Source organism: Mytilus galloprovincialis, chromosome 13 (assembly GCF_965363235.1).
Source record: "Mytilus galloprovincialis chromosome 13, xbMytGall1.hap1.1, whole genome shotgun sequence".
Taxonomy (NCBI): domain Eukaryota; kingdom Metazoa; phylum Mollusca; class Bivalvia; order Mytilida; family Mytilidae; genus Mytilus; species Mytilus galloprovincialis.
This window is the reverse complement of record NC_134850.1, coordinates 10,061,442-10,086,052: the sequence shown is the minus strand read 5'-3', so window position 1 is coordinate 10,086,052 and position 24,611 is coordinate 10,061,442. Positions and strand designations below refer to the sequence as shown.

The window sequence follows — 24,611 nt, the reverse complement described above, 5'->3', positions numbered from 1 at the left end:
ATTATATTCTTAAAAGAATCTAAATTCACAAACTAGTTATTTTGCACCAAACATTAATAACTGTTTAAATTTGTTTGCTGGGCATTACCGTAATTTACAAATTATGGATTCGGTAATTTCCGCTAAAAAACGATGTTTACCGAATGATCTCATCATACATCAATCTCATCATACAACAATCTCATCATACAACAAAAAACGTATAATGTTGTGAGCACTTCATATAATGGTGTGAGCACTTAATATAATGTTGTGAGCCCTTAATATAATGTTGTGAGCACTTAATATAATGGTGTGAGCACTGCATATAATGTTGTGAGCACTTAATATAATGTTGTGAGCCCTTAATATAATGTTGTGAGCACTTAATATAATGGTGTGAGCACTGCATATAATGTTGTGAGCACTTAATATAATGTTATGAGCACTTAATATAATGGTGTGAGCACTGCATATAATGCTGATCATTAACATAAGGCAGTCATGGCGTTCCATAATATGAGACTGCCACATCGTCGTCGTTTATTACAGTAATACATTGTGGTCTATTAAACAATTTAAGTTCTCGATTGTAACTTCCGTAAATATTGTAGATATGTAATATTTCGCTGAAATAACCAGTAAACACCAACTGCTCATTGGTAATAACACAATCACTTATTACCAGATCTGGAGTTGATTGTAATTGAAATATCTTTCGCAGTTTAACATCAAAATGAAAAGATGACTTGAATGGTACTAATTCTGTAAACATAGACCAATATTTTAGATAACATAACACAAAAATATTAATGGATAATTTCTATGACGTGAAACATATTTTGACTGATAAGTTAAGGTAAATTTAGGTAAATTTGGTTAAAATCTATGTACAACATATACTAATTGTAGTGTCTAGTAATAATGTCTAAACAGAAATAAGATAAACATATAGTATTGAACCAGTATGAAGTTATAAATGCTATTCGAGTAGTTAAAATATATTGTAGACTTATATACAAATCAAGCTAAAGGTAACATAACTGTTTTGATATTTGTTTGTTTGTATAGCGATTAAGATTATAACACAATACTGACTGCTATACTACTATTTTTGACATTTTTCCTATTATGTCTGTTTGATTTGTTCACACTTTGTTGTAAGAATAATGCGATTTTAAGCGACTGTCTCACAAGTGAACAGTTTAGCTAGCTACAAACCCAGGTTTTATTAAGTATTTTCTACATAAGGAACTGCCTGTACCGAGTGAGGAATATGACAGTTGTATTCTATTCGTTTGCTGTGTTTTAAATTTAAATTTTGATTTTGTTATTAAATTTGGAACTTCCCGTTTTTAATTTGATTTGGTATTTTTGTTAGCTTACTTTTTTATAGAGAGTTATTTAACTAAAAATGAAGAGTGAAAGCTACAATGCATAGTGTCAAATGTGTACACATTTGTATCTCATCAACATATCAATCTTGATGTGTTTTATTTGAAATATATTCTGCTATCGTTCAATTTTTACAAATGCAATAAAATTGAGAATGGAAATGGGTAATGTGTCAAAGAGACAACAACCCGACCAAACAAAAAACAACAGCAGTTTATATAAAATGGATAAATTTGTTCGGCTAAAAATGTCAAATGCTGAATTTAATATCCCATTAACAAAATACTTATCTGCAAGACTCACAATGCATCTGATTTTAAGGAAATTGTTTGAGACCTTCATCAATGTTTATTACATTTTCAGTTATATTGCCGATGTAATCTTTCTTATCATTTCTACTGACAACAAAATGAAAAAAAAATCTAGTCGTGAAGTATTAATGGACTGTCCCAAAAATGCATGTCAACTACTTATCAAAGTAAGATGTAGATATAAATAAAATGCCCATGAAACAAAATAAATAAATGTGCAAACTGTAAATTTACGGTCAATAGTTTATAATGATATTTATTTGAACCATGGACTGAGTGAAATGTATATTTCTTTCAAACTACTAGTTTATTGTGATAAAAAGAAAATATGAAATTCATGTCGCGAAGAGAAGTTTCACCAGACCCAACATGAGGTGAAATAAAGCGACCTTCTACAATGAGCAAAACGCATACCCTAAAGTATGCCATAAATGGCAATAAATAGCTCTGACATACCTCCCTCTGAAAGTGTCGAATCACTGTAATTATGCTGTTTTGTGCTAGGGAGCAATATACCAGTTCTTTCTAACTCTTCTACAACAGACTAGAGTATTTTAGTACGGAAGGAACAGTTACATATGCTACTTTTAACAAAGTGATTGAGTTTTCAAAATAACAGCGAATGTCTTTCTAAAAAAGAATTAAACATAATAGTATTGATGTAATGTAAAAGTCATGTGTTTGAATACGATGCAATATTGTGACTGCTGATTTAGCAAGATAGCACGCGTTCGGAATTCGATGTTTTGAACTCCAAACGTAAGGGTATGACAAATAAAATAAATAATCACAGGTTTCAACTCAGCACTAAAAAGAAACTTACTTCATATTCATGGTTATCTGCGATATATATATATATTCGTCAAAGGTCAGCCAAATAATTATTGCGTTCGCAAAACATTCAAATAGTGTACTCAAACAAATCTCTGAATCAACCTTCACTACTAAGTCTTATTACATATTACAGATTATGTTTATACTATGCACCAAAATAAGAAACATAAAAATTCGAAGAAAAAAAACCCAGCTTGTTATGAAAGAAAGCGTTCAACAATCAACATTGAGCGTTGTAACTATTCAATTTATTTTAGATTACTAGTACATTGAAATACGTTTAACAGAATGAACTATACTAGTAAATATGTTCTTTTAGTTGTGTTCACTGGAAGTTATCAAAGAAAAAACAATAGTTTCATTTTTTATCTACCATAAATGTAGCCACAGCATTCATATATTTTTTATTTATTACTCAATCCTTCCTATCCTTCCAAAATATGTCCATAGGAGTTATAATACATGTTCGTTACAAAACATATTTTTCTAACGGGGCTCATATTACAGGTTATCAAAACGAAATAGCTTGACATATATGAAGTATTTGTGAAAACTATTTCTTTACCCTGGGATGCTGATGGGTCCATTTTTAACTTTACATATTCTTGTGTCTCTTTGATCGCTTCTAAAAGAAGTAATGCCCAATTATCTTTCCTACGTTTCACAGCCAGAAACATTTCTCGACACGCAGCAGTTCTTCCTTTTGAGTACTGCATTGCTTCAATTGCTTCTTTGTCACCTTGATCAATACATCTATATTTATATAAATATGCACAAAGCTGCAAGGGTTCTAATACATCAACTAAATCTCCTGATAGGTAATTAATTATAAATTCAAAGTATTCTTGACAAAACGTTCTCCCTCTGTCTGGATAAATGTTGCTAATAGGATCAACAAATCTTTGATAACCTGAAAAACATTAACATCTTTTCATTGAGAACAATAAATAGCCTGTTTCTCTTACTCAACTATCTAAATTAGGATAAAGTATTCATTATAAGTAAGCAATATCAATATATGTACATATTATTTTAAATTTGTTCATTAAAGAGTATAAAGAGTTGACATGAAAATAAACTTTCATCATGGTATGTTTGATTTTATATTCATTTTTGGACACTTATTTTTATCATTGATGTATAGTTTGATTTCTTTACACAATGCTTTAATTTCGAATGTTGTAAAATAATCTACCAAATACGCCTCACCTCTATCGGATAATGCCAATATGAACTTTGAGAGAAGGTCAGTTCTGTCAGCTATTTTCTTAAGCAATTTATCGCAAGCTTCTTTCCTGTTAATTTTATCAAGCTCAAATATTTCATTGATAAAGTCATCTATAAACGAACGACAAAACTTTTATAAGACAGCATCATAACAGATGGCACAATGGAAGAAACATATATGGCGTACATCTTGATATATTTATAAGATAATATTCACTTACTATTTACTAGGGTAACAAATAACACATATGGTGGCACAGGTAGAATCTTTTGAAATTTCATTGAAAATTAAAATATTAATAATTACGATAATAGCACATTGTTTTGGAAAACAGAATACAATAGACCAGCTGTACAACATATATATTATATACAAATTAAAAGGTACATTTTAGAATATAAGTAGGAACTTATTAAGACTTTGTTTAAAAGTATTTTTTTGGCATTTTACGAATTTTTACGGACGCCATCACGAGTTGGTTGACCATTATGGAATAACCGTTTCACAGATTATATCGGATATGTTCCTTATGTCGTAACTACAATCCACTTCCCTTTTCACCAACAATGTAACCTACCGAATTAGACTATTTACCGGGTTTGTAATAACATGAGCAACACGACGGGTGCCTCATATTGAGCAGGATCTGCTTAATACCCTTCCGGAGCACCTGAGATCACCCCCAGTTTTGGTGGGGTTCGTGTTGCTTAGTCTTTAGTCTTTCTATTTTTTAGCCATGGCGTTGTCAGTTTGTTTCGATTTATGGGTTTGACTGTTCCTCTGGTATTTTTCGCCCCTCTTTTGTATGGTAGTCTATTCCAAGAAACTGATAAAAACACAGTTTTATTTAACAACTTATGTTATTAGGTTAGGATCTTCAGATAACATAGAAGGGGCACTAGATCAGATTTTAAAGATGTATATTTAAAAGTACCTTCCAGTCCTTGTATGTTAAATATAACATCTGATGGTTTCAAGAACTTTAAAAATTCCGACTTCAATAAACAAACTCGGTCCAACAGTTCTATCTGTGAATCTGACATACTCTGACAATCTTGTAAACAATAAAAACACCTTTAAATATTATTTTTTTAAATGACAGGAAACTCTGCTCAATATTGAATTTCTTGTTCTGTGAATTTTACAAAATCACAACGCATCACTTTGAAAATTAACTCTTAAATAACAAAGAACTCTGTAACAATTACACTAGATCACAGGAAATACGAGAAGAGACTGAACTAGAAACTCTTTCAGAATTGGTAAAATAAATTAACTCGTTGAAACACCATAAAATCCACCAGTTGGTAAACTTTGTAAATATTCGTTTTCAGAGACAAATAAGCTGTAAAATGTCTATATTGTCTTCATGACAAATATGTTCATGTCCCTTCTGTGCAAAGCTTTAAGATATGTTTTTCTGTAAATCCTTTAGCTACTAGCGTCTTATCAAAGAATTGGGAAACAAATTACATTTGTATTAATAGTTATCAAAAGTACCAGGACTATAATTTAGTACGCCAGACGCGCGCCTCGTCCACACAAGACACACCAGTGACGCCCATATCAAAATAGCTATAAAGCCAAACAATACAAAGCCGAAGAGCATAGAGGATCCAAAACTCCAAAAAGATGTGCCAAATACGGCTATGGTAATCTATTCCTGGGACAGGAAAATCCTTAGTTTTTTTCGAAAAATTCAAAGTTTTGTATCAGGAAAGGAATAGGTTCAGTAAGACCCCTTTTTTGCAAAATTGTGAAATGTAATCTTTTAGCTATTTTTTGGAAAGTAGAATGCTTCTGCTACATAAATATGTGCTGTTTTTGACAATACAATGCACATATATCGTGTACTAGCATCATAAAACCATGCTAAATTACTGAAATATTCACAATTATAGCATTTTAGTTAAATTATAGACGGTTTCCGTCTTAAATGAAAGTGGCCGCATTCGTGTCCATTCATAATATTGAAATGTAAGTTGTATTTGATGATAAAACATAACATATATAAAGGTTGAGGATGAACACGGATGCGGCCACTTTCATTTTTGACGAAAACCATCTGAAAAGTGACGTTTTTGGGCATATTTGATAGATTTTTCATATTTAAGCTTCAATCGGAGCGTTTTTAATGACTGAATCAGTTAAAATCTTTTACATACACTAATCGAATCAATTGAAATAGACACTTAAGTGTTTAAAAAGTGTCCTAAATATCTCGTTAGATGAAACTGAAATTTGGGGCCAAAAACGGCCCTTACCGGACCTACTCCTTTATAAAAATGATCACATTATTGATATTCATGTCAACACCGAAGTGCTGACTACTGGGCTGGTGATACCCTCGGGGACGAAACGTCCACCAGCAGTGGCATCGACCCAGTGGTGTAAATAGTTATCAACTTAGTTATCAACAATAGTTATTAACACTTACAAAAACGTAAATTTTAATTAGGAAGCCAAATATTTGACATTTTCCTGTCCAATTATACCACAAAACGATTTCCTTTAATTGAATGTGTCGAGAAATGAAAGAAAATTGTGCATGTAATATATTTTACTACTACAACACATACTTTTGTAACGCTTTTTGCAATGCCTTGTTAATCTTCCATGAAGCATGATCTGAGTAGTTATTTGTAGTTCCTGTTTCGTCATACAGCTCATAACGTTTCAATGCACTGATTTATTCATGTAATTAACAATTTCAATTTGAACGTTCTGATGACGGTAAATACAGAAAAAAGTTAAGACTCACTTAAAATATTAAGTGTTATTTTCATTAAGGTCTTAAAAAATTATATGTTCTGCTAATTCAAAACTAAAAAATTGGGAATCAAAATACTTAATCAAAAAGAGTATATACATTCATTCATTAAACATAATATTCATAACAATATACAAAAATCTAAAAACCTTCATTGCTTGTCAAGTAGAGTCAACTATGAAATAACACTTTCTGTACGGGGATATTGACATACTTAATGGTATTTTAAACGTTAAAGGTATTTAAAGATAAATGAAGTTGACTACTATTTATTACCATGCATTTACTGTACTATAATTGTATTTTTCAGCTCTTTACGTATTTATTCAGTGATGAAACAGTTTAGTTGTCCCATTGATAGTCATACATGTACCACATTTCATTATTTTTATGTAGATTGTTACCTGATGATCTGTTAAAATTCGTCTCAAAATGGCGACCGGGAAATGATTGTAGATCTAAATATAGTTATAGTTTACCTTTAAATAGTATTATACCGAATTGTTTGAATATATTAAATTTGCAAGAAAAAAAATATAAAAAAAATAAGGTAGATAATCACAATTAGTATGTCTGAGTTAAATTTCGAAGAATGAGCTAGATAAAAAAAAAATGATGGGATAGATGGTCTGCTCTACTTGTTTCAAGAATTTTTTAAATTTGGACTCTATATAAAGCTCTTAACAGGCAAAAATTAAATAACGAATTAAAACCCAACTGTCCAGAAATCAATTGATGTCTTTCTACCGCGCAAGTTGATGATCAAGGTTTAAAAGAAGAAATAAAAAAAGGATTTGATTACAAGAAAGAGGTTTTGATTTTAATAAAGTCAGAAAATAACATTTCTCTCATTGATTGTAAAATGTAAAATGAATGATAGTTCTTTCTCTGGCATTTGGTATTTGATCAGCTGTTTCTGGTTTAAAAAAAAAAGGAAACTGATATGGTCAAATAATAACTTACTTTTTTTTTATTCAAAATATATATTGTTTCTATATATTTACACTTCAAATAAGGAAGATAAGCTACTACTGCACATGTGTAAATACAATTTCCGATGTCGTTTAATAGCTCAGTAAACTGACTAAAAATATATGGTTTCTATATTTTGTTTGAAATAAGAAAGATATTTGCCTACTTCAAGACTGTACAAAATGCAACTGCCACTGTCAATGTGAAAGCTACCATAACACTGATTCGAGAGAAAAACAATGGTTTCTATATATGTTTGCTTGAAATGAGGAAAATCATTTCGACTTACGGTTTACAAATTAATTCTTCCGGTTCATATGATAGATAACTAAGGATCATTATGACTTTAAAGCACTGGCCCTTTTTGCTTTAAAATAAGGACGACAAGAGGAACAGTTGGACATTAAATATGGCTTGGACGTGCACTGTACTGGTACTGAATAATCAAAATCAGATACCACATTTAATTATATTAAATTTGTATCCTTCAATGTATGTTGGTTAAGCCCAAAATTGAAATCTGTTGAGTTGAGAAGTATTGTCAGGCATTTGATGTAATATTACTTGGAGCGGTATTTTTGTATTTTATTTTTTGCTTGTCAAGAATAAAGCATGTTTATTAAAATGTCATCAATTTTACAAATTTTCCAGCTTTGGTCCCTTTGAACATAATGTCAAATGACATCGGGTGTTGTTGCAGTTTTATTTAAGAAAGAGATGTTTGATCTTTTTGATTTCTATTGTAGTCGAAGGGCAGTTATGATAAAGTACTGTTGTTTAAATTTTTAGACATTTTTATTTCTATTGGCTCGCACCCTGTTATTCTTGGTACAGTTAAAGACAAGACGGGGGTATAAATAGAATCCAATGAGAAATATTATGGCTTCTTGCAGTTTTTAAGTGTAAGGAACATTTTTTCAGATATCTCAAATAATTATTAACAAAATATATTACATATATATTAATAAATTTGACTTGAGTATTTATATACCCCTTCTTAAATTAAATAGATTGATTCATATGTCAGACAAAATTACCTCCTCAGCCTTTCTTATAGTATTTCTTATAGTAACTTTTGAAAATGATCTTTGTTGAAAATGTCAGAAAGTGAGAAAAAGCTAGAAAAAGAACTCCGTGTTTTCGGATTGAAGTGTCATGTGCTGTGGAAAAGAAGGATGATTTTTTTGGAAAATTTGCTTCAATTAGACAAGAATTGAAAAAAAACAAAAAAACAAACTACAGATGGGTGCGGTCCTAACCTTGACAAAAGTTAACTTAGAGTTAACTTGTTGACTGCTTTCTAAGTTAACTTGAGAATTTTTAGGCAGTCAAGCAAGTTAACTTCGTCGTTGGTGGACCAGACCTACGGTCTGCTTTTTTAGGACTGCTGCAGACCTATCGGCAAGTCTGCTCCAAACCAGACCTGTGGACAAGTCTGCTTTTGACCAGTCCTGAGGACAGGTCTGCCCCAGACCAGACCTGTGGACAAGTCTGCTTTTGACCAGTCCTGAGGACAGGTCTGCCTCAGACCAGACCTGTGGACAGGTCTGCTCCTGACCAGACCTGAGGACAGGTCTGCTTTTGACCAGACCTGTGGACAAGTCTGCTATTGACCAGACCTGAGGACAGGTCTGCTTATGACAGACTATCGTTATAAGAGTTTTCATATCAGACTTGAGCTTTCATTAAAATATGTAAACAACATTCGCATTGTTTTTTCACAGATATCCTTTATTATTTACTCGCTAGACTCTACTAGATATTATACAAATGCTCTCTTTTAATTATTTGATATACATGTATTCTTATATAAATACAAAATGGCTATACGATCACACAGAGTTTTTTTTATTAGAAGGCGGATAGAAAGGTTATCCAACGCATCGGAACAATATTCTTATATCACGGGATATCGGCAACATTGTCTACGTTACTTCGTTCCCCGTTGTTTACCTGTCCCTTCCTAAATTTTACTTTATGCATAAATTTATACTTGCATGGATATTTCATTGATATTCAACTTGTTTGCATTGGATTTACTATTCTATTTCCCGCAGAATATTCTAACAGAAATTGTACAGTGTCCGTAAGCATACGATGTGGTAAAACTATCAACAATCTCGTCAAATTCGTCATATTTATCGAGAGATTTGTCATTGCCGATATTTATATGGGACGTCCTAAAATTATACTCAATGCGCACTTTAATGAAATAGTTGCAACTTGACGTTTAACTTTAAACAAAATCAATCAACCGACATAATAGATTCCAAGAAGAGAACCTCGTATACTTTTTTTATTTAATCATTGTAAATAGTACAAATGAATTCAGACATGTCAGTGTTGGTACTTTGATGATGTGGCATCATTGTTTTGATATAGATTTACAAATTAAAGTGCACATATGGTCAGTTTTGGTGGATGCGGTCGAATAATTTTGTTGTACCAGTCAGCTGGAGGTATCAAAACTACTGAAATTTTGTTACATATCAATATTTTGAATAAAATGAGGACATGCTGGTATCCTAAATTAATGCGAACCAAAATTTGTTGTTATTATATTGCAGTATTGCTGTCCATTGTCATGATTGTATTATACATTAAATCCTGACATAAAAAATATGGCTGATTTACTATGCGGGTATATAGATTTTCAAATTATAGTGAACATATGGTCAGTTTTGGTGGATGTGGTCAAATAATTTTGTTGTACCAGTCAGCTGGAGGTATCAAAACTACTGAAATTTTGTTACATATCAATATTTTGAATAAAATGAGGACATGCTGGAATTCTAAATTTATGTGAACAAAAATTTGTTGTTATTAAATTGCAATATTGCTGTCCATTGTCATGATTGTATTATACATTGAATCCTGACATTAAAAATAAGGCTGATTTACTATGCTGGTATATAGATTTACAATTTAAAGTTCACATATGGTCAGTTTTGGTAATGCGGTCAAATAATTTTGTTGTACAAGTCAGCTGGAGGTATCAAAACTACTGATATTTTGTAACGTATCAATATTTTTAATGAAATGAGGACATCCTGGTATCCTTAATTTATGCGAACAAAATTTTTTGATATTATTTTGCAATTTTGCTGTCCATTGTCATGATTGTATTATACATTGATTCCTGACATAAAAAATATGGCTGATTAATACTATGCGGGTACGTCATGGTGTATATAGATTTACAAATTAAAGTGCACATATGGTCAGTTTTGGTAATGCGGTCAAATAATTTTGTTGTACAAGTCAGCTGGAGGTATCAAAACTACTGAAATTTTGTTACATATCAATATTTTGAATAAAATGAGGACATGCTGGAATTCTAAATTTATGTGAACAAAAATTTGTTGTTATTAAATTGCAATATTGCTGTCCATTGTCATGATTGTATTATACATTGAATCCTGACATTAAAAATAAGGCTGATTTACTATGCTGGTATATAGATTTACAATTTAAAGTTCACATATGGTCAGTTTTGGTAATGCGGTCAAATGATTTTGTTGTACAAGTCAGCTGGAGGTATCAAAACTACTGAAATTTTGTTACGTATCAATATTTTTAATAAAATGAGGACATCCTGGTATCCTTAATTTATGCGAACCAAAATTTTTTGATATTATATTGCAATTTTGCTGTCCATTGTCATGATTGTATTATACATTGATTCCTGATATAAAAAATATGGCTGATTAATACTATGCGGGTACGTCATGGTGTATATAGATTTACAAATTAAAGTGCACATATGGTCAGTTTTGGTAATGCGGTCAAATAATTTTGTTGTACAAGTCAACTGGAGGCATCAAAACTACTGAAATTTTGTTACGTATCAGTATTTTAAGTAAAAAGAGGACATGCTGGCACCCTTAATTTAGGCGAACAAAAATTTGTTGTTATTATATTGCAATATTGCTGTCCATTGTCATGATTGTATTATACATTAAATCCTGACATTAAAAATTAGGCTGATTTACTATGCTGGTATATAGATTTACAATTTAAAGTTCACATATGGTCAGTTTTGGTAATGCGGTCAAATAATTTTGTTGTACAAGTCAGCTGGAGGTATCAAAACTACTGAAATTTTGTTACGTATCAATATTTTGAATAAAATGAGGACATGCTGGTATCCTAAATTTATGCGAACAAAAATTTGTTGTTATTATATTGCAATATTGCTGTCCATTGTCATGATTGTATTATACATTGAATCCTGACATAAAAAATAAGGCTGATTTACTATGCGGGTATATAGATTTACAATTTAAAGTTCACATATGGTCAGTTTTGGTAATGCGGTCAAATAATTTTGTTGTACAAATCAGCTGGAGGTATCAAAACTACTGAAATTTTGTTACGTATCAATATTTTGAATAAAATGAGGACATACTTGTATCCTAAATTTATGCGAACCAAAATTTTTTGTTATTATATATTGCAATGTTGCTGTCCATTGTCATGATTGTATTATACATTAAATCCTGACATAAAAAAATGGCTGATTTACTATTTTGGTATACAGATTTTCAAATTAAAGTGAACATATGGTCAGTTTTGGTGGATGCGGTCAAATAATTTTGTTGTACAAGTCAGCTGGAGGTATCAAAACTACTGAAATTTTGTTACGTATCAATATTTTGAATAAAATGAGGACATGCTGGTATCCTTAATTTATGCGAACAAAAATTTGTTGTTAATATTATATTGCAATATTGCTGTCCATTGTCATGATTGTATTATACATTGAATCCTGACATAAAAAATATGGCTGATTTACTATGTGGGTATATAGATTTACAAATTAAAGTGCATATATGGTCAGTTTTGGTGGATGCGGTCAAATAATTTTGTTGTACAAGTCAACTGGAGGCATCAAAACTACTGAAATTTTGTTACGTATCAGTATTTTAAGTAAAAAGAGGACATGCTGGCACCCTTAATTTAGGCGAACAAAAATTTGTTGTTATTATATTGCAATATTGCTGTCCATTGTCATGATTGTATTATACATTAAATCCTGACATTAAAAATTAGGCTGATTTACTATGCTGGTATATAGATTTACAATTTAAATTTCACATATGGTCAGTTTTGGTAATGCAGTCAAATAATTTTGTTGTACAAGTCAGCTGGAGGTATCAAAACTACTGAAATTTTGTTACGTATCAATATTTTGAATAAAATGAGGACATGCTGGTATCCTTAATTTATGCGAACCAAAATTTTTTGTTATTATATCGCAATTTTGCTGTCCATTGTCATGATTGTATTATACATTGAATCCTGACATAAAAAATATGGCTGATTTACTATGTGGGTATATAGATTTATAAATTAAAGTGCATATATGGTCAGTTATGGTGGATGCGGTCAAATAATTTTGTTGTACAAGTCAACTGGAGGCATCAAAACTACTGAAATTTTATTACGTATCAGTATTTTGAGTAAAAAGAGGACATGCTGGCACCCTTAATTTAGGCGAACAAAAAATTGTAGTCATTATTTAAATGAATTAAACTATTGCTGAATGTGGCTGCATTCCCGTATGAGAATATTAGGAGGATTCCGCTTAAAAATAGCAGGAACCCAGGCGGAATCCACCTAAAAATTAAGACTTATAGACGGAATTAAGGCGGACATGGAATATTGAAAAAAATCCGCCTGAAGTAGCAAAGACCTTAGGCGAAATATTTACTACTTTCCTGTTGAGTTAACAGGATTTCTTTAGTAAAAGAAATATCATAGACGGAATGCTGGACTTAGTATATTTGTTCAAGTTTGTTAGGAGGAAATTGGACTTAAAAGATTTTGTTCAAATTTATCAGGCGGGAATTGTACTTAGAAATTTTTTCTAACTTTTGAGGCAGAATTGTTCTTTTAATTTTTTTTTCAAATGAAAATGTATCATTACTGATGAGAGAGTGCATGCATGGTGATTATTTGGGCCATAAAGCCAGTATTTGTACCCCCCTGAAATCCAACATATTTAATATTTTTATATTTAAAGAGTCTTAAAGATGGCATATTAAATTCAATTAAATTCAAATTGTGATAGCATTGTTAGGTAATTTATAACTTTATGTTATGTGTTGCTATTTATATACATTTAAACATATAAAAAGTGACTAGAATATATATACTTATTTCACTAACAGTGATAACAATAACTTGTTTTTGAATTTTCCAACATAGGAATTGCAGGTTAAATTAATTTATTTTCAAGTACAATTAATTATTAAGTGTATCTCTATTTAATTAAGTAATAATCATGATAATACACAAATAGTATTCCCATGCAGTCTCTTTCTTATCAGTTAGTGATAGAAATGTTATGTAGGTCCCCCATCTGTTTTCCATTTGCCTCTGTGAAATGGACAGGAAATGATATGTACACACTCAAGAGTTGGGGCCTTATGAAGGAGACCACATTGCTTTGTACATTTCTCTTAAATTGCTACAGTCCAAAATATAAAAATAATAGATAAAAATTGGTGAATATTATTTATTTATTATTATAAATCAAATATTTAAGATTTAGGTAATTAATAGTATAATGATTAGGGAAACATTTCAAGGAATCAAACAACTCCCAAAATAACCCCAACACTCAGGTCAGATTCAAAATTTGAACTTGCAGACATTACAAGAAAAGATGTCTTAAATATTTATCTTGACCAAAATATGAATTTTACCATGGATGTAGAGTTGTGGACTAAAAAGAGCCAAAGTAGTCTATTAACATTAAAAAGTGCAGATGTATATATTCTTCTGATGACATGACTATTGGATTTGTGAAGATTGATGTTTTCATATATTTTGGATTGAATCTTCTGGTAAGTTGAAATTATGAATATAAGTATTTCAACCTTTTTGAATATTATGAAACTGCTATTTCCTTCAAATAACTTGTGACATATATATATATAAGTACCATGTAGGATCAAGAAAATAACTATATAAGACCATTCAATTTTTGCATAATTACATCATGTTCATAATTACTGTGGTATTTGTGTATGACACAAGACTTATATCTTTAAGACAATCTCTTTTATATGATATTATTTGATAGCAAAATTGGAGATCTGTTGTATGACTGTAATAATTAAATATATATAATAGACATCTATTCCGAAAAATCATAAATTGTTATCTTTTAAAATTTAGTACATATGTACTCAATTATCATGATTATGGATCAAATTTAAGATTTTTAAAATGGCAAGACAAACATTTTGTACATGTAAATGCGGGCCTATGATGTTAATGTAAAATAAAAGACCAATACTACATGTACTAATCAAAGTAAAGAATAACCTATACACTTCATGCACAGTATATGTAATAATTATTTTGTTTAATTGTAATAAGACATTTTTTTTTATATTTCAGAACTGGTGAAACAAAAGAAAATTGTTTTCTGATAGGACTGAAGAATGGACACATTCAATCAGACTTGGAGTAAGTAGTTTTATATGAAAGAAATCCTTATGAATGCTTTTTAAGTAACTTTTGCACATATTGGACTTTTAACAAATTTGAAAAAAATCAAAAGTTGTAAACCATCTGTAATATTTTTTTGATATAAACATGATATATATCTTTAAAATTAGCAAATTGAAAACAGGGGTTACAGCCCACAGGTCTTATTTTATTGAGAAAATCCCCAAAACAGGTCATAGTAAATTCATTATAATTATCTGCCCTTGATTTTACAAGGATTTTTTTTCTTAAAATATAATTACTCTTTAAAACATGCTTAACATCTTATTTTTCATAGTTTAATCTTATAATTTCAAGTTTTAGATGTTTCTGTTGTAATATGTATATTGAATGATATATGGTAAAAATAGTAAATTCAGGTCAATATGTCAAAATGAAGGAAAACCCCACCTACTTAGGCAGCTCACAATTTACCTGTATAACATAGAGAAATTTGTCAAATTCCTTTTAGTTAAACCAATAATGCATGGTAATTTTAATTTATGTCCTCTTTTTTTCAGGTTATGTTACTGCTTGGTGCACAAAACACAACAGATCCATGCAAGATGGTCATATCAATGATGCTGTTACAGAGCAAATCAGTTATGCACGAAATAAATTCAGGAACTTGTGATAATAATTTATATTCAAAGAACACTGAAAAACCCTTAAAAATATGACTAATAACTGAAAATGAAGAAATTGTGAAGAACTAAAAATGTCAAAATTATACATACATGTATAGTAATTTGTAGTTGCTTAAATAAATTCGATCAAGTTTGATAACATTTTTTGCATTTTATTGTATGAAGGCCTAGTTTTTCTTCGCAAGAAGGCATGGCAGTGGTAAAAACCTGAATCTTTGGAATGAAAAAATTCTTTCATTGAAGACAGAATTTTTTCATATTCTTAAGGCGGATTTTTTTTTCATATTCTAAGGCGGATTTTTTTTCGAAGGCGGATATATTTTCAGTTTCATTAGGCGGATATATTTTCCGTCTCTTTAGGCGGATATATTTTCCATCTCTTTAGGCGGATATATTTTTGAGAAAAACATTTTTCCTTTTAATTAGACGGAAATTTTTCCTCCTAAGACAAGCGGATAAATTTGCATATTTCGGCTCTATTCCGCCCGTAACCCGCCTGGAATCCATGTAAGAAAGATTCTTCGTGTAAAAGTGGACTTTAAACGGATTCCCTCTAAAATATCCGCCTGGAATCCGTGTAAAAGACGCCTGGATTTTTTCGTACAGGTAGTTCAAGGATGTATAACTAACAAGGACGTATACACCTAACATCAAATATACTTCTTTTCAAAAATATACATAATATGATTTAATTTGATCTCGGAATATATATATATTCAGTGCCTGTTATCATTGTAACCGAGATCGTTTTTATAATGGATAGATTGTCAGATCACAGATAAATTTGTGTTACGTTCTGTGCGTACTTATTTTCAAATATTTGTATTTAATCCTGTGCATAAAACGGAAGTATTAATTTTCAAATTACTTTATTTTCGATGTTTATACTACGAAACAAAGATATTAATTATTTTTTTAAATCAACGAAGAGCGGTCCTGGTTACAAGTTAACTTAGTGTTGAGCAGACCATTCACAAGTTAACTTGGGAACAGGTCTGGTTTTGATCGGATTTGTCCAAGCAGAAGTTAACTTTGTGGCAGGACCGGTTTCCAAGTTAACTTATGTTAACTTTATGACAGGACTGGTTCCGAAGTTAACTTATGTTAACTTATGACAGGACTGGTTCGAAGTTAACTTATATCAATAGCGGACCTGTTTCCAAGTTAACTTTTTGACAGACTTACAAACAGTCCTAGGACCAAGTTCGCTTTTCAAGTTAACTAGATTTTGGTCCTAGGACTGGTCAGAGCAGTCCTATTTTCGGTCACAGGTTAACTTTGACCAGTCCAAATGACTGGTTATCAAGTTAACTTGCTGTACAGGTTAGGAGTGCACCCATCTGTATGGGAAACCTGCAGGTTATTGAAGCTTTACTGCAAAAATGGAATGAAGAGAATGATACTAGTAACACCCAGTCAAAAGAGTTTCAAGAAGAACCCTGTCCATCCACATCATCAGAGCTAAGAAAGGAGACACAAACCAACATATGTTTCTTACTGCAGAAGATTCATTTAAGAGGCTTATTTTGGTTATTGCTTGGCAGGCAAGATGTTGAAACGAAATACTTTAGCCTACAAAAATGTAAAAAAAGGACATGTTTGCAAAACAAGCCTAAAATGTAACCATAAAGAGACACCTCGTGTATTTTCTTGGTCCTCCTCTTTTTATTTACCCACAGAGGATTACTGTGTGAACAGTAGAGTAAAACATGGGATTACATGTAGTGGATCAGGAATAGGGGTTATTGGTGATGAAAATCGTGCATCATTTTTCAACGTCCACAGTCAGCACATACAAAAGGAGTATAAATATTCAACTGACATAGCACTTTTACAAGAGATAGCATCTTAAGAAGAACTTGATAGCAAGATAGACATTATGTCAAATTATATCACACTAAAAGAAATTTAATACTGTGTACTTTTTTCTGTAAATTTTTGTTTTTCTATTTCTGTAATTATAATTTAGGTATTTACTGTAAATAATTCATACTTATTAATTTTAATCACTTATTGCAATTTTAATTATACTTACAAATGTACATTTTTGTTACCATGCTTACAAAGATACATAAAATTTATCATTCAGATACAGCCATGTGTTATTATTGTAAACAAATGATGTGTATATTTATAAATAGGATGTTGATAACAACAAGTTCCTCCCATCCCATATAGGTTTTATTGCTTTCCACATGGTAAATTTTATAGGTCAAGTCAGGCCTTTAATATTCAATCAGAGTGTAGAAATTATAGTTCTATTGAACGTGTTGATAAAAATAAAAATGATATTATTGATTTTATGTCCAAGACTCATGAATTTTTTTAAATGTGTTTGTTAGGGAATTTTTATGCACACACTTATGTTGTATCAGATTTTACTGGTTTAGATGACCATATATGTAATTATTTTCATTTGGACAAGATAACTAGAAATGGTTTTTTAGTACGAACTTTTCAAAACAATTTAATATTTCAATTACAAGATTTAATAAAGACAAAAAACTTATTTTCATTTGGACAAGATAAATAGAAATGGTTGTAGTACGAACTTTTCAAAACAATTTAATATTTCAATTACAAGATTTAATAAAGACAAAAAACTTATTTTCATTTGGACAAGATAACTAGAAATGGTTGTAGTATGAACTTTTCAAAACAATTTAATATTTCAATTACAAGATTTAATAAAGACAAAAAACAAAGTTAGACAAGTTCGGTAAAGGGTTATTTTTACTATGTGTAAACCTTTGTACTATCAATGGTAGAATTGTCAATGATAAATCTATTGGTCACGCTACATGTAAAGAGACAACATGTTATATTATTGTATATTGTCACCAACATTTTTAAGTTGTGTCAGTAACTTCCGATTTTTCCTTGTTATCCCAATGCTTAAAATTTTTTGCTAGCGTTTTTTTTTTCTTTTATGTTTTTATACATGTTATAGAAAGAAAAACAGTACGGTATTATGAGCTGTAGTCATAATTATGTACATCACTGCCTCTATTCGCTTTTTTTATGGTTCTCCGTAGTGTTAGATAATACAACATTGTTAGTAACAGAGTTACACTGACACGCATAACTGTGATTGGGCAATGAAACGGACTGAAAGAAAGTCGATGTGAACTGTTTATCAATTGTTGCATTTCTTACTTTTTTACTATTTTCACTGCTCATGTGAATCAAATTTTTGATTGATATATTAGCTTAACAATTACTACAAGGGCATATCGACAAGGATGATGGGATGAAAACATAATCTTTACTTTACAAATGTGTTAACTTATGTACTGTCAATGGTAGAATTGGTAATGATAAATCTATTTGTCATTTTAGTGTGATGAAAAGTAAAAAATCAAAACAAAAACCGTAAGTAGCAGAAAAGTTATGAAACAATGTATGTATTCTCTTAAACGGAGGTCGGTTGACATTAATTAAACATTTAAATTTGTGTTAAAAAATAAAACAGAATACCGCCGTATTCCATTTTGCTCTTGCTAATCGTGAGACAGTTATATAAAGTATTTAGTTTGGTTTAAAGTATATACCGACACGTTTAGATATGACCCCTATGGTCATATTATAATAGTAAACCTGAATTTCGTTCACGACCTAGCGATGAATTCTGCAAACACAGTTTGTTGAATAGCAACCAATTAATTTGTCTTATCATTAAATGATGCAACTTCATTATATTGTAAACATCTGTTTTAACGGGAAGAATCACATGTTTTTGATTTATATTGAATAAAAGTATAAATAGTGTTGATATTTACATAAATGTTTTAAACAGCTTACTATAAGGTTTTTGTTCTCTGACTGCAAAATAAACTTAACGTACTCGGCCGATTATAGAACGGACGATTTGTTGATGAAATAAAAATAACTACTACACGGATGATCTTCACTAAGAACTCAGTAATGGTTTAATTCCGGTTAAAAGAGAAAATTGTCAAATCTTTTGGCACATCTTAGCGTAAGACCACTGCTATGTATTATCAAATATAGGCTTTTGATAAGTTTTTTTTTAACCAACATCTCCATCCTTTTAACCACCTTTTTCATGTTCTTGGCTGGAAAATCAGTCAAACAACAGGTTATTGTAGTCAGGTGTCTATTAAATAAGTACTTGTTATTAAGTCAACAAATCTATAAAAATGATGAAACTAATATTTATGTAGTGTGAAAATGATTTCAATTTTTGTATATAAATTATATTCTGTTTACTTATGAAATCTCTGACTCTAAGATCACATTTTTTGACACTTTTACGCATGTAGGATGGAATCGTATTAACAGATCTGTGATGCAAACCCACAGACAAACATCAATATCGTTTTCCTTTGAATTTTCATCCTAAAAATTACATCAAGATCATTCCGTTCAGCCATGCCATACGAATAAAACGGATTTGCTCTACCAATAACACTGCAAAAACGGCGATTACTTCGCTGTCACCTTAAAAATCGGAGCTATAAAGTAAAAAAGACATTGATAAAGATTTCCCTCGTGCTAACAACATCAGCGGAGATGAACTTTTACAATATAAAGATAAAAAGGCCAACAAATAAATAATATTAATTTGATAATAACATTAACGGTACCAATTTTCCTGCACCAGATGCGCATTTCGACAATACACGTCTCTTTAGTGTTGCTCGTGACCAAAATATTTGAAATCCAAAGCTTGTATAAAAGATGAAGAGCTTTAATCCAAAAGGTCCAAAAAGTATAGCCAAATCCGCGAAAATGAATCAGAGCTATGCAAGAGAGAGATACATTCCTTAATTTATAATAATTTCTAACATTTTGTAACAGCAAATTCTAATAACACAAAAAATCCGTATTTTCAGGCCAGTACCGAAGTACTGGTAACTGGGCTGGTGATACCCTCGGGGACTCAAAAGATATCACACCTAATCCGCAAAAATTGAAAAGAAATTGAAAACATCCAATCCTTCCTAGACCTCCCAAAGCCAAATATACTGGCTTTTCATAGGCCCAAAAGCGCTGAAGACTCAATGGTGAGAGCTGATTTATCATCTAAAGCAAGTGGACTCCTGAAATGTATGCAGAAACAAACGATGTCTGACTTGCAAACACATCCTGAATGCCCAGAATTTTAACAGACACTTAACTGGTACTGGCCATACTAAGGCAGATCTCAATCGACTGACCATTTAAATCACATACCACAGCAAAGTTATTGATTCCTTTTCAATGATAGGTTAGATATTCGACAAACAACTAATAGCATATTAAACATTTTACTAAGATCCGCAAACCTGTCTGACAATGTAAAAACAGATTAAAAGAAAATAATATGCACCAATTTCCATTGTAATATTGCTAGAAAACCGACTAATGTATCATTGTTTCAGTAAACATTGACCTATAATGGTTTACTTTTATAAATTGTTATTTGGATGGAGAGCTGTCTCATTGGCACTCATACCACATCTACCTATATCTATGTCGTTTAAACCGAATCTGTAATAGTTGGGTAAATAAAGAAAAATAACTATGCAGTATGATTGCAAATTACATTTTGTACATCCTAGCTCCTTTGTTCTAACAGGGGTAATCTGAGCCGGATCACCCCTACCAGATCACCCCACTTTGAGTTTCTTTGTTATGTATGCTTTCCTTTGTTCTGTAACATTTTGGCGGGAATGTCAAATCCACTATAAAACTTATACTTATTATACGGAAAAGACTATCTATCAAAATTCTCGTAGAAAAAATCCAGTGTATATGCTGGGATTCGAACTCAAGACCTTTAGCATATCAAGCCACGACACATACCACTTCACCAGAATGACTGGATACAAACAAATCGTAATTTGACATACTTAAAGGAAGCAAGTGGGGCTAGTTGTCAGACCTTTATTCAGTGGGGTTAAAACTATTTTCGTTAATAAGTGAGTTGTTAGACTGATTGTTCAATTTGATTTTTTCTCTTTTTCAAAAGTGGGACGAGTCAGTAAACAAGAGTGGGGCGATTTTTTCTATAAAGTGGCGATATAGTGTGGGTCGATTGGCAAGTGGGGCGAGTCGACATTGTTTGATATCTACTCATCGTGTTCGGGGGTCATAAAGGGTATACATCATATAGTAATATATCAAGTATATTATAATGGTTGTGTGGCGTTCTTATGATTTTATGAATTGTAAATGTTTTTTCGTCTAATCTAAAACAGCTAGGATGTAAAATACTTATCCCACTTGGACTTGGTGTGTCAGTGTTAGATCACCCTCAGGCCTCTGGTTATCGGGGTGATCTTACACTGACACACTACGTCCTTGTGCGATAACTATTAAATAAAGTATCAATCTATATATCTAACAATTATCAAAGCCCATACCGCATAGTCAGCTATAAAAGGCCCCAAAATCACAAATATCCAACAGATCAAACGAGAAAATTAAGGGCCTTATTGATGTAAAAAAAAATATGTAACACAGCATAAACCAAAAACCACTGAATCACAGGCTCTTGACTTGGGACAGACACATATACAGAATGGCAGCGGGATCCTAACCCTCCTCTAACATTCGACAGTGATGTAACATTACAACATAAGAACAAACTATTAAATCAGTTGTAAAAGGCTTTACTCATTAGATGGATACAAATAAAAATTCAAAAACACAGAGTAGACGTGGCTGGGTACTTGTACATCCCAACATGTTTGTGAGCGCTCAACTCTGCGCAAATTGGTTCAGTGAAGTAACATCATATCCAATGATGCATTCGTACATTTGTTTTTATTGTAGTTATATCGTGTTTGATATCTGATATCGAACGGAGAAGTAAACAAAGCCGTGGATGCGTTCAATAAAGATAAATATAATTTGTGTTTTAAGGGCTGTCAGAACATAAACGGTACCATTTTTTCTGCACCAGATGCACTTATTCTTATATGCACAACTTCATAAACTTTTTATCATTGCAGGGCAATTTGCAGCTGATATATATTTGTATGACTATAATATGTGCAATAAGTAATATAAATATAGGTAAATAATTAGTCTTGCCTTGGTGTAACTTCTTTACATTACTAAGATGCATCCTTTTTAAACCAACCAATAAGTTCTGAACTGGTTGGGAAACTGAATTTAATGAAGTTTAAGGCAGAGATGGAAGTAAACTTCTAACCGAAAACTGCTCTAATCCAATGTATGCATTTATCATGACATTGTATACAGGTGACAAAATCCTTGTATAAAACCGAATAAGTTCGCAAAACACTGGTGTTTGGAAGAAACTTCAATAGGCACTCATCCGATCATCATATTGAAAAGCTTTGATCTTTTAGCCTGAATAAATTGTCGAAATTAGATCAAATTGAGAATGAAAATGGAGAATGTGTCAAGGCGACAACAACTCGACCATAGAGCAGACAACAACATCGGAGTTCATGTAAGGAAAATGTAAAAGTTCAAGGGTTTATGTTTGTAATGTCCCACCTAGACACAGACATTATTCGACTCTAGTAACGACTACCTTACAATAATGACATAAGACAACTAAATACTACTGTAATATTCAAATGTCGAGTTGATTAAACTGTTATGCGTTTTCATTATCCATGATACCAACATTTAACTATCATTTTTGTTTTATTGGTTTGTCAGCAAGTCCAAACGTTTGCTTTATTCCGACTTCTTTAACCGTAACGATATGTGTCGATTCTAATTTTCTGTCCAATATTTAATCTTTTAAGTATAATTGATAAATTATATGTGGTTTTAAAGCTAGAAAAAAAAACTATTTGCACATGCCGATTTTAAAAAGCGCAATACCAAGAATAAGAAACACTTAGTTTGATTTGCGTACATTTTGACGTTACAATTATCGTTACCAATAACAAGTACTCTACCCAACAGGCTTCCTTTGACTGCTATCATAATGACTAAAGAGAACCATATATACTTTTCGATTGTAGATTTCATTAAAAATAAAAGTTACAATTCTCGTAACTAATTCTTCCTAAATCTGATTCATATATATTATGCACTTATTTGACATGCATGATGATTTAAGAAGCGAATAACCAAGAAAGAGAAACACTGAATTTGATGTCATAACGTGTTGACGTCACAATTGGTGTTACCAATAACAATTATTCGACACAACCGGCTTCCAATGACTGCTCTCATAATGACTGTAGGCAACACAACCACATCTACTTTTCAATTGTCGATTGAAATAAATTTTAAGTTACAATTCTCATTATTTCGGCAATCTGATTTAGATAGATTACTATAATGAACTTATTTTACCAGCCAAAAAAATAGTATTCGAAAATTTTCAACAACGAGACAAGGAAATCCCAATTTAAACACAACTGTCTTAGTCATTAGAATTTATGTAAACAACTGATTGCCTTCAGAACCGAAGATCAGGCACTCGGAAAAAAATTCTTTCTTTGGCTAGACTAAGAGTCATAATAATGTGTCCTGTTAAGTTGAAATGTCGGCCTATATTGTGTAACATCATGTTTAAAAATGGCTTTAAATTTAAAACAATTACATAATGTCTTTATGTTGCCTTTAATTTGCCCATGGATAATAAACAGCGACCCATTTGCCATCCCAGTTGAAATACCATAAAAGTCAGGACAGTTTCCTTTAAAATAGCAAATCATTTCAAACTTTTAGCTTACTAGAATCAAGGAAGTTGTTAATGAACTTTTAAACTATTGGTGATCTGCCCTTTTCATCAACTAATCAAAAAGAATCAAAAACATTCAGATGTATCTTAGTCTTAGAACAGAAACAGAAGAAACCAAAGGAAGATCAAAAGTTATACATCGAACAAACAAACAAACATCTCCTTATATCCAAATAAAAACAACGAAAAAAAAAGTCATTCAAAAAATCATTACACTAATGAATTAGAAAGAATGAAGACACTAAAAAAAAAGCAATACAATGTTGAGTTCGGCTCCCCTAGTATTAATCACCAT

General features: G+C 31.3%; 1 protein-coding gene and 1 long non-coding RNA gene across 2 annotated transcripts; one reads left to right on the top strand and one right to left on the bottom strand.

Annotated features, from left to right (window-relative positions):
- Positions 1-481: 481 nt before the first annotated feature.
- LOC143057393 (uncharacterized) lies at positions 482-4,794 on the bottom strand. Its single transcript, XM_076230698.1, has 5 exons — positions 4,682-4,794; positions 3,729-3,857; positions 3,085-3,429; positions 2,142-2,219; positions 482-744 (listed from the first exon to the last, which is right to left on the bottom strand). Exons 1-5 carry the CDS (start codon positions 4,788-4,790, stop codon positions 482-484), a joined length of 924 nt encoding a protein of 307 aa, XP_076086813.1. The 5' UTR covers positions 4,791-4,794.
- A 9,017-nt stretch (positions 4,795-13,811) lies between these two features.
- Positions 13,812-15,777, top strand: LOC143057183 (uncharacterized). The gene is made up of 3 exons (XR_012972659.1): positions 13,812-14,340; positions 14,900-14,968; positions 15,511-15,777. It is a non-coding gene; the product is annotated as an uncharacterized LOC143057183 (long non-coding RNA).
- Positions 15,778-24,611: the final 8,834 nt, after the last annotated feature.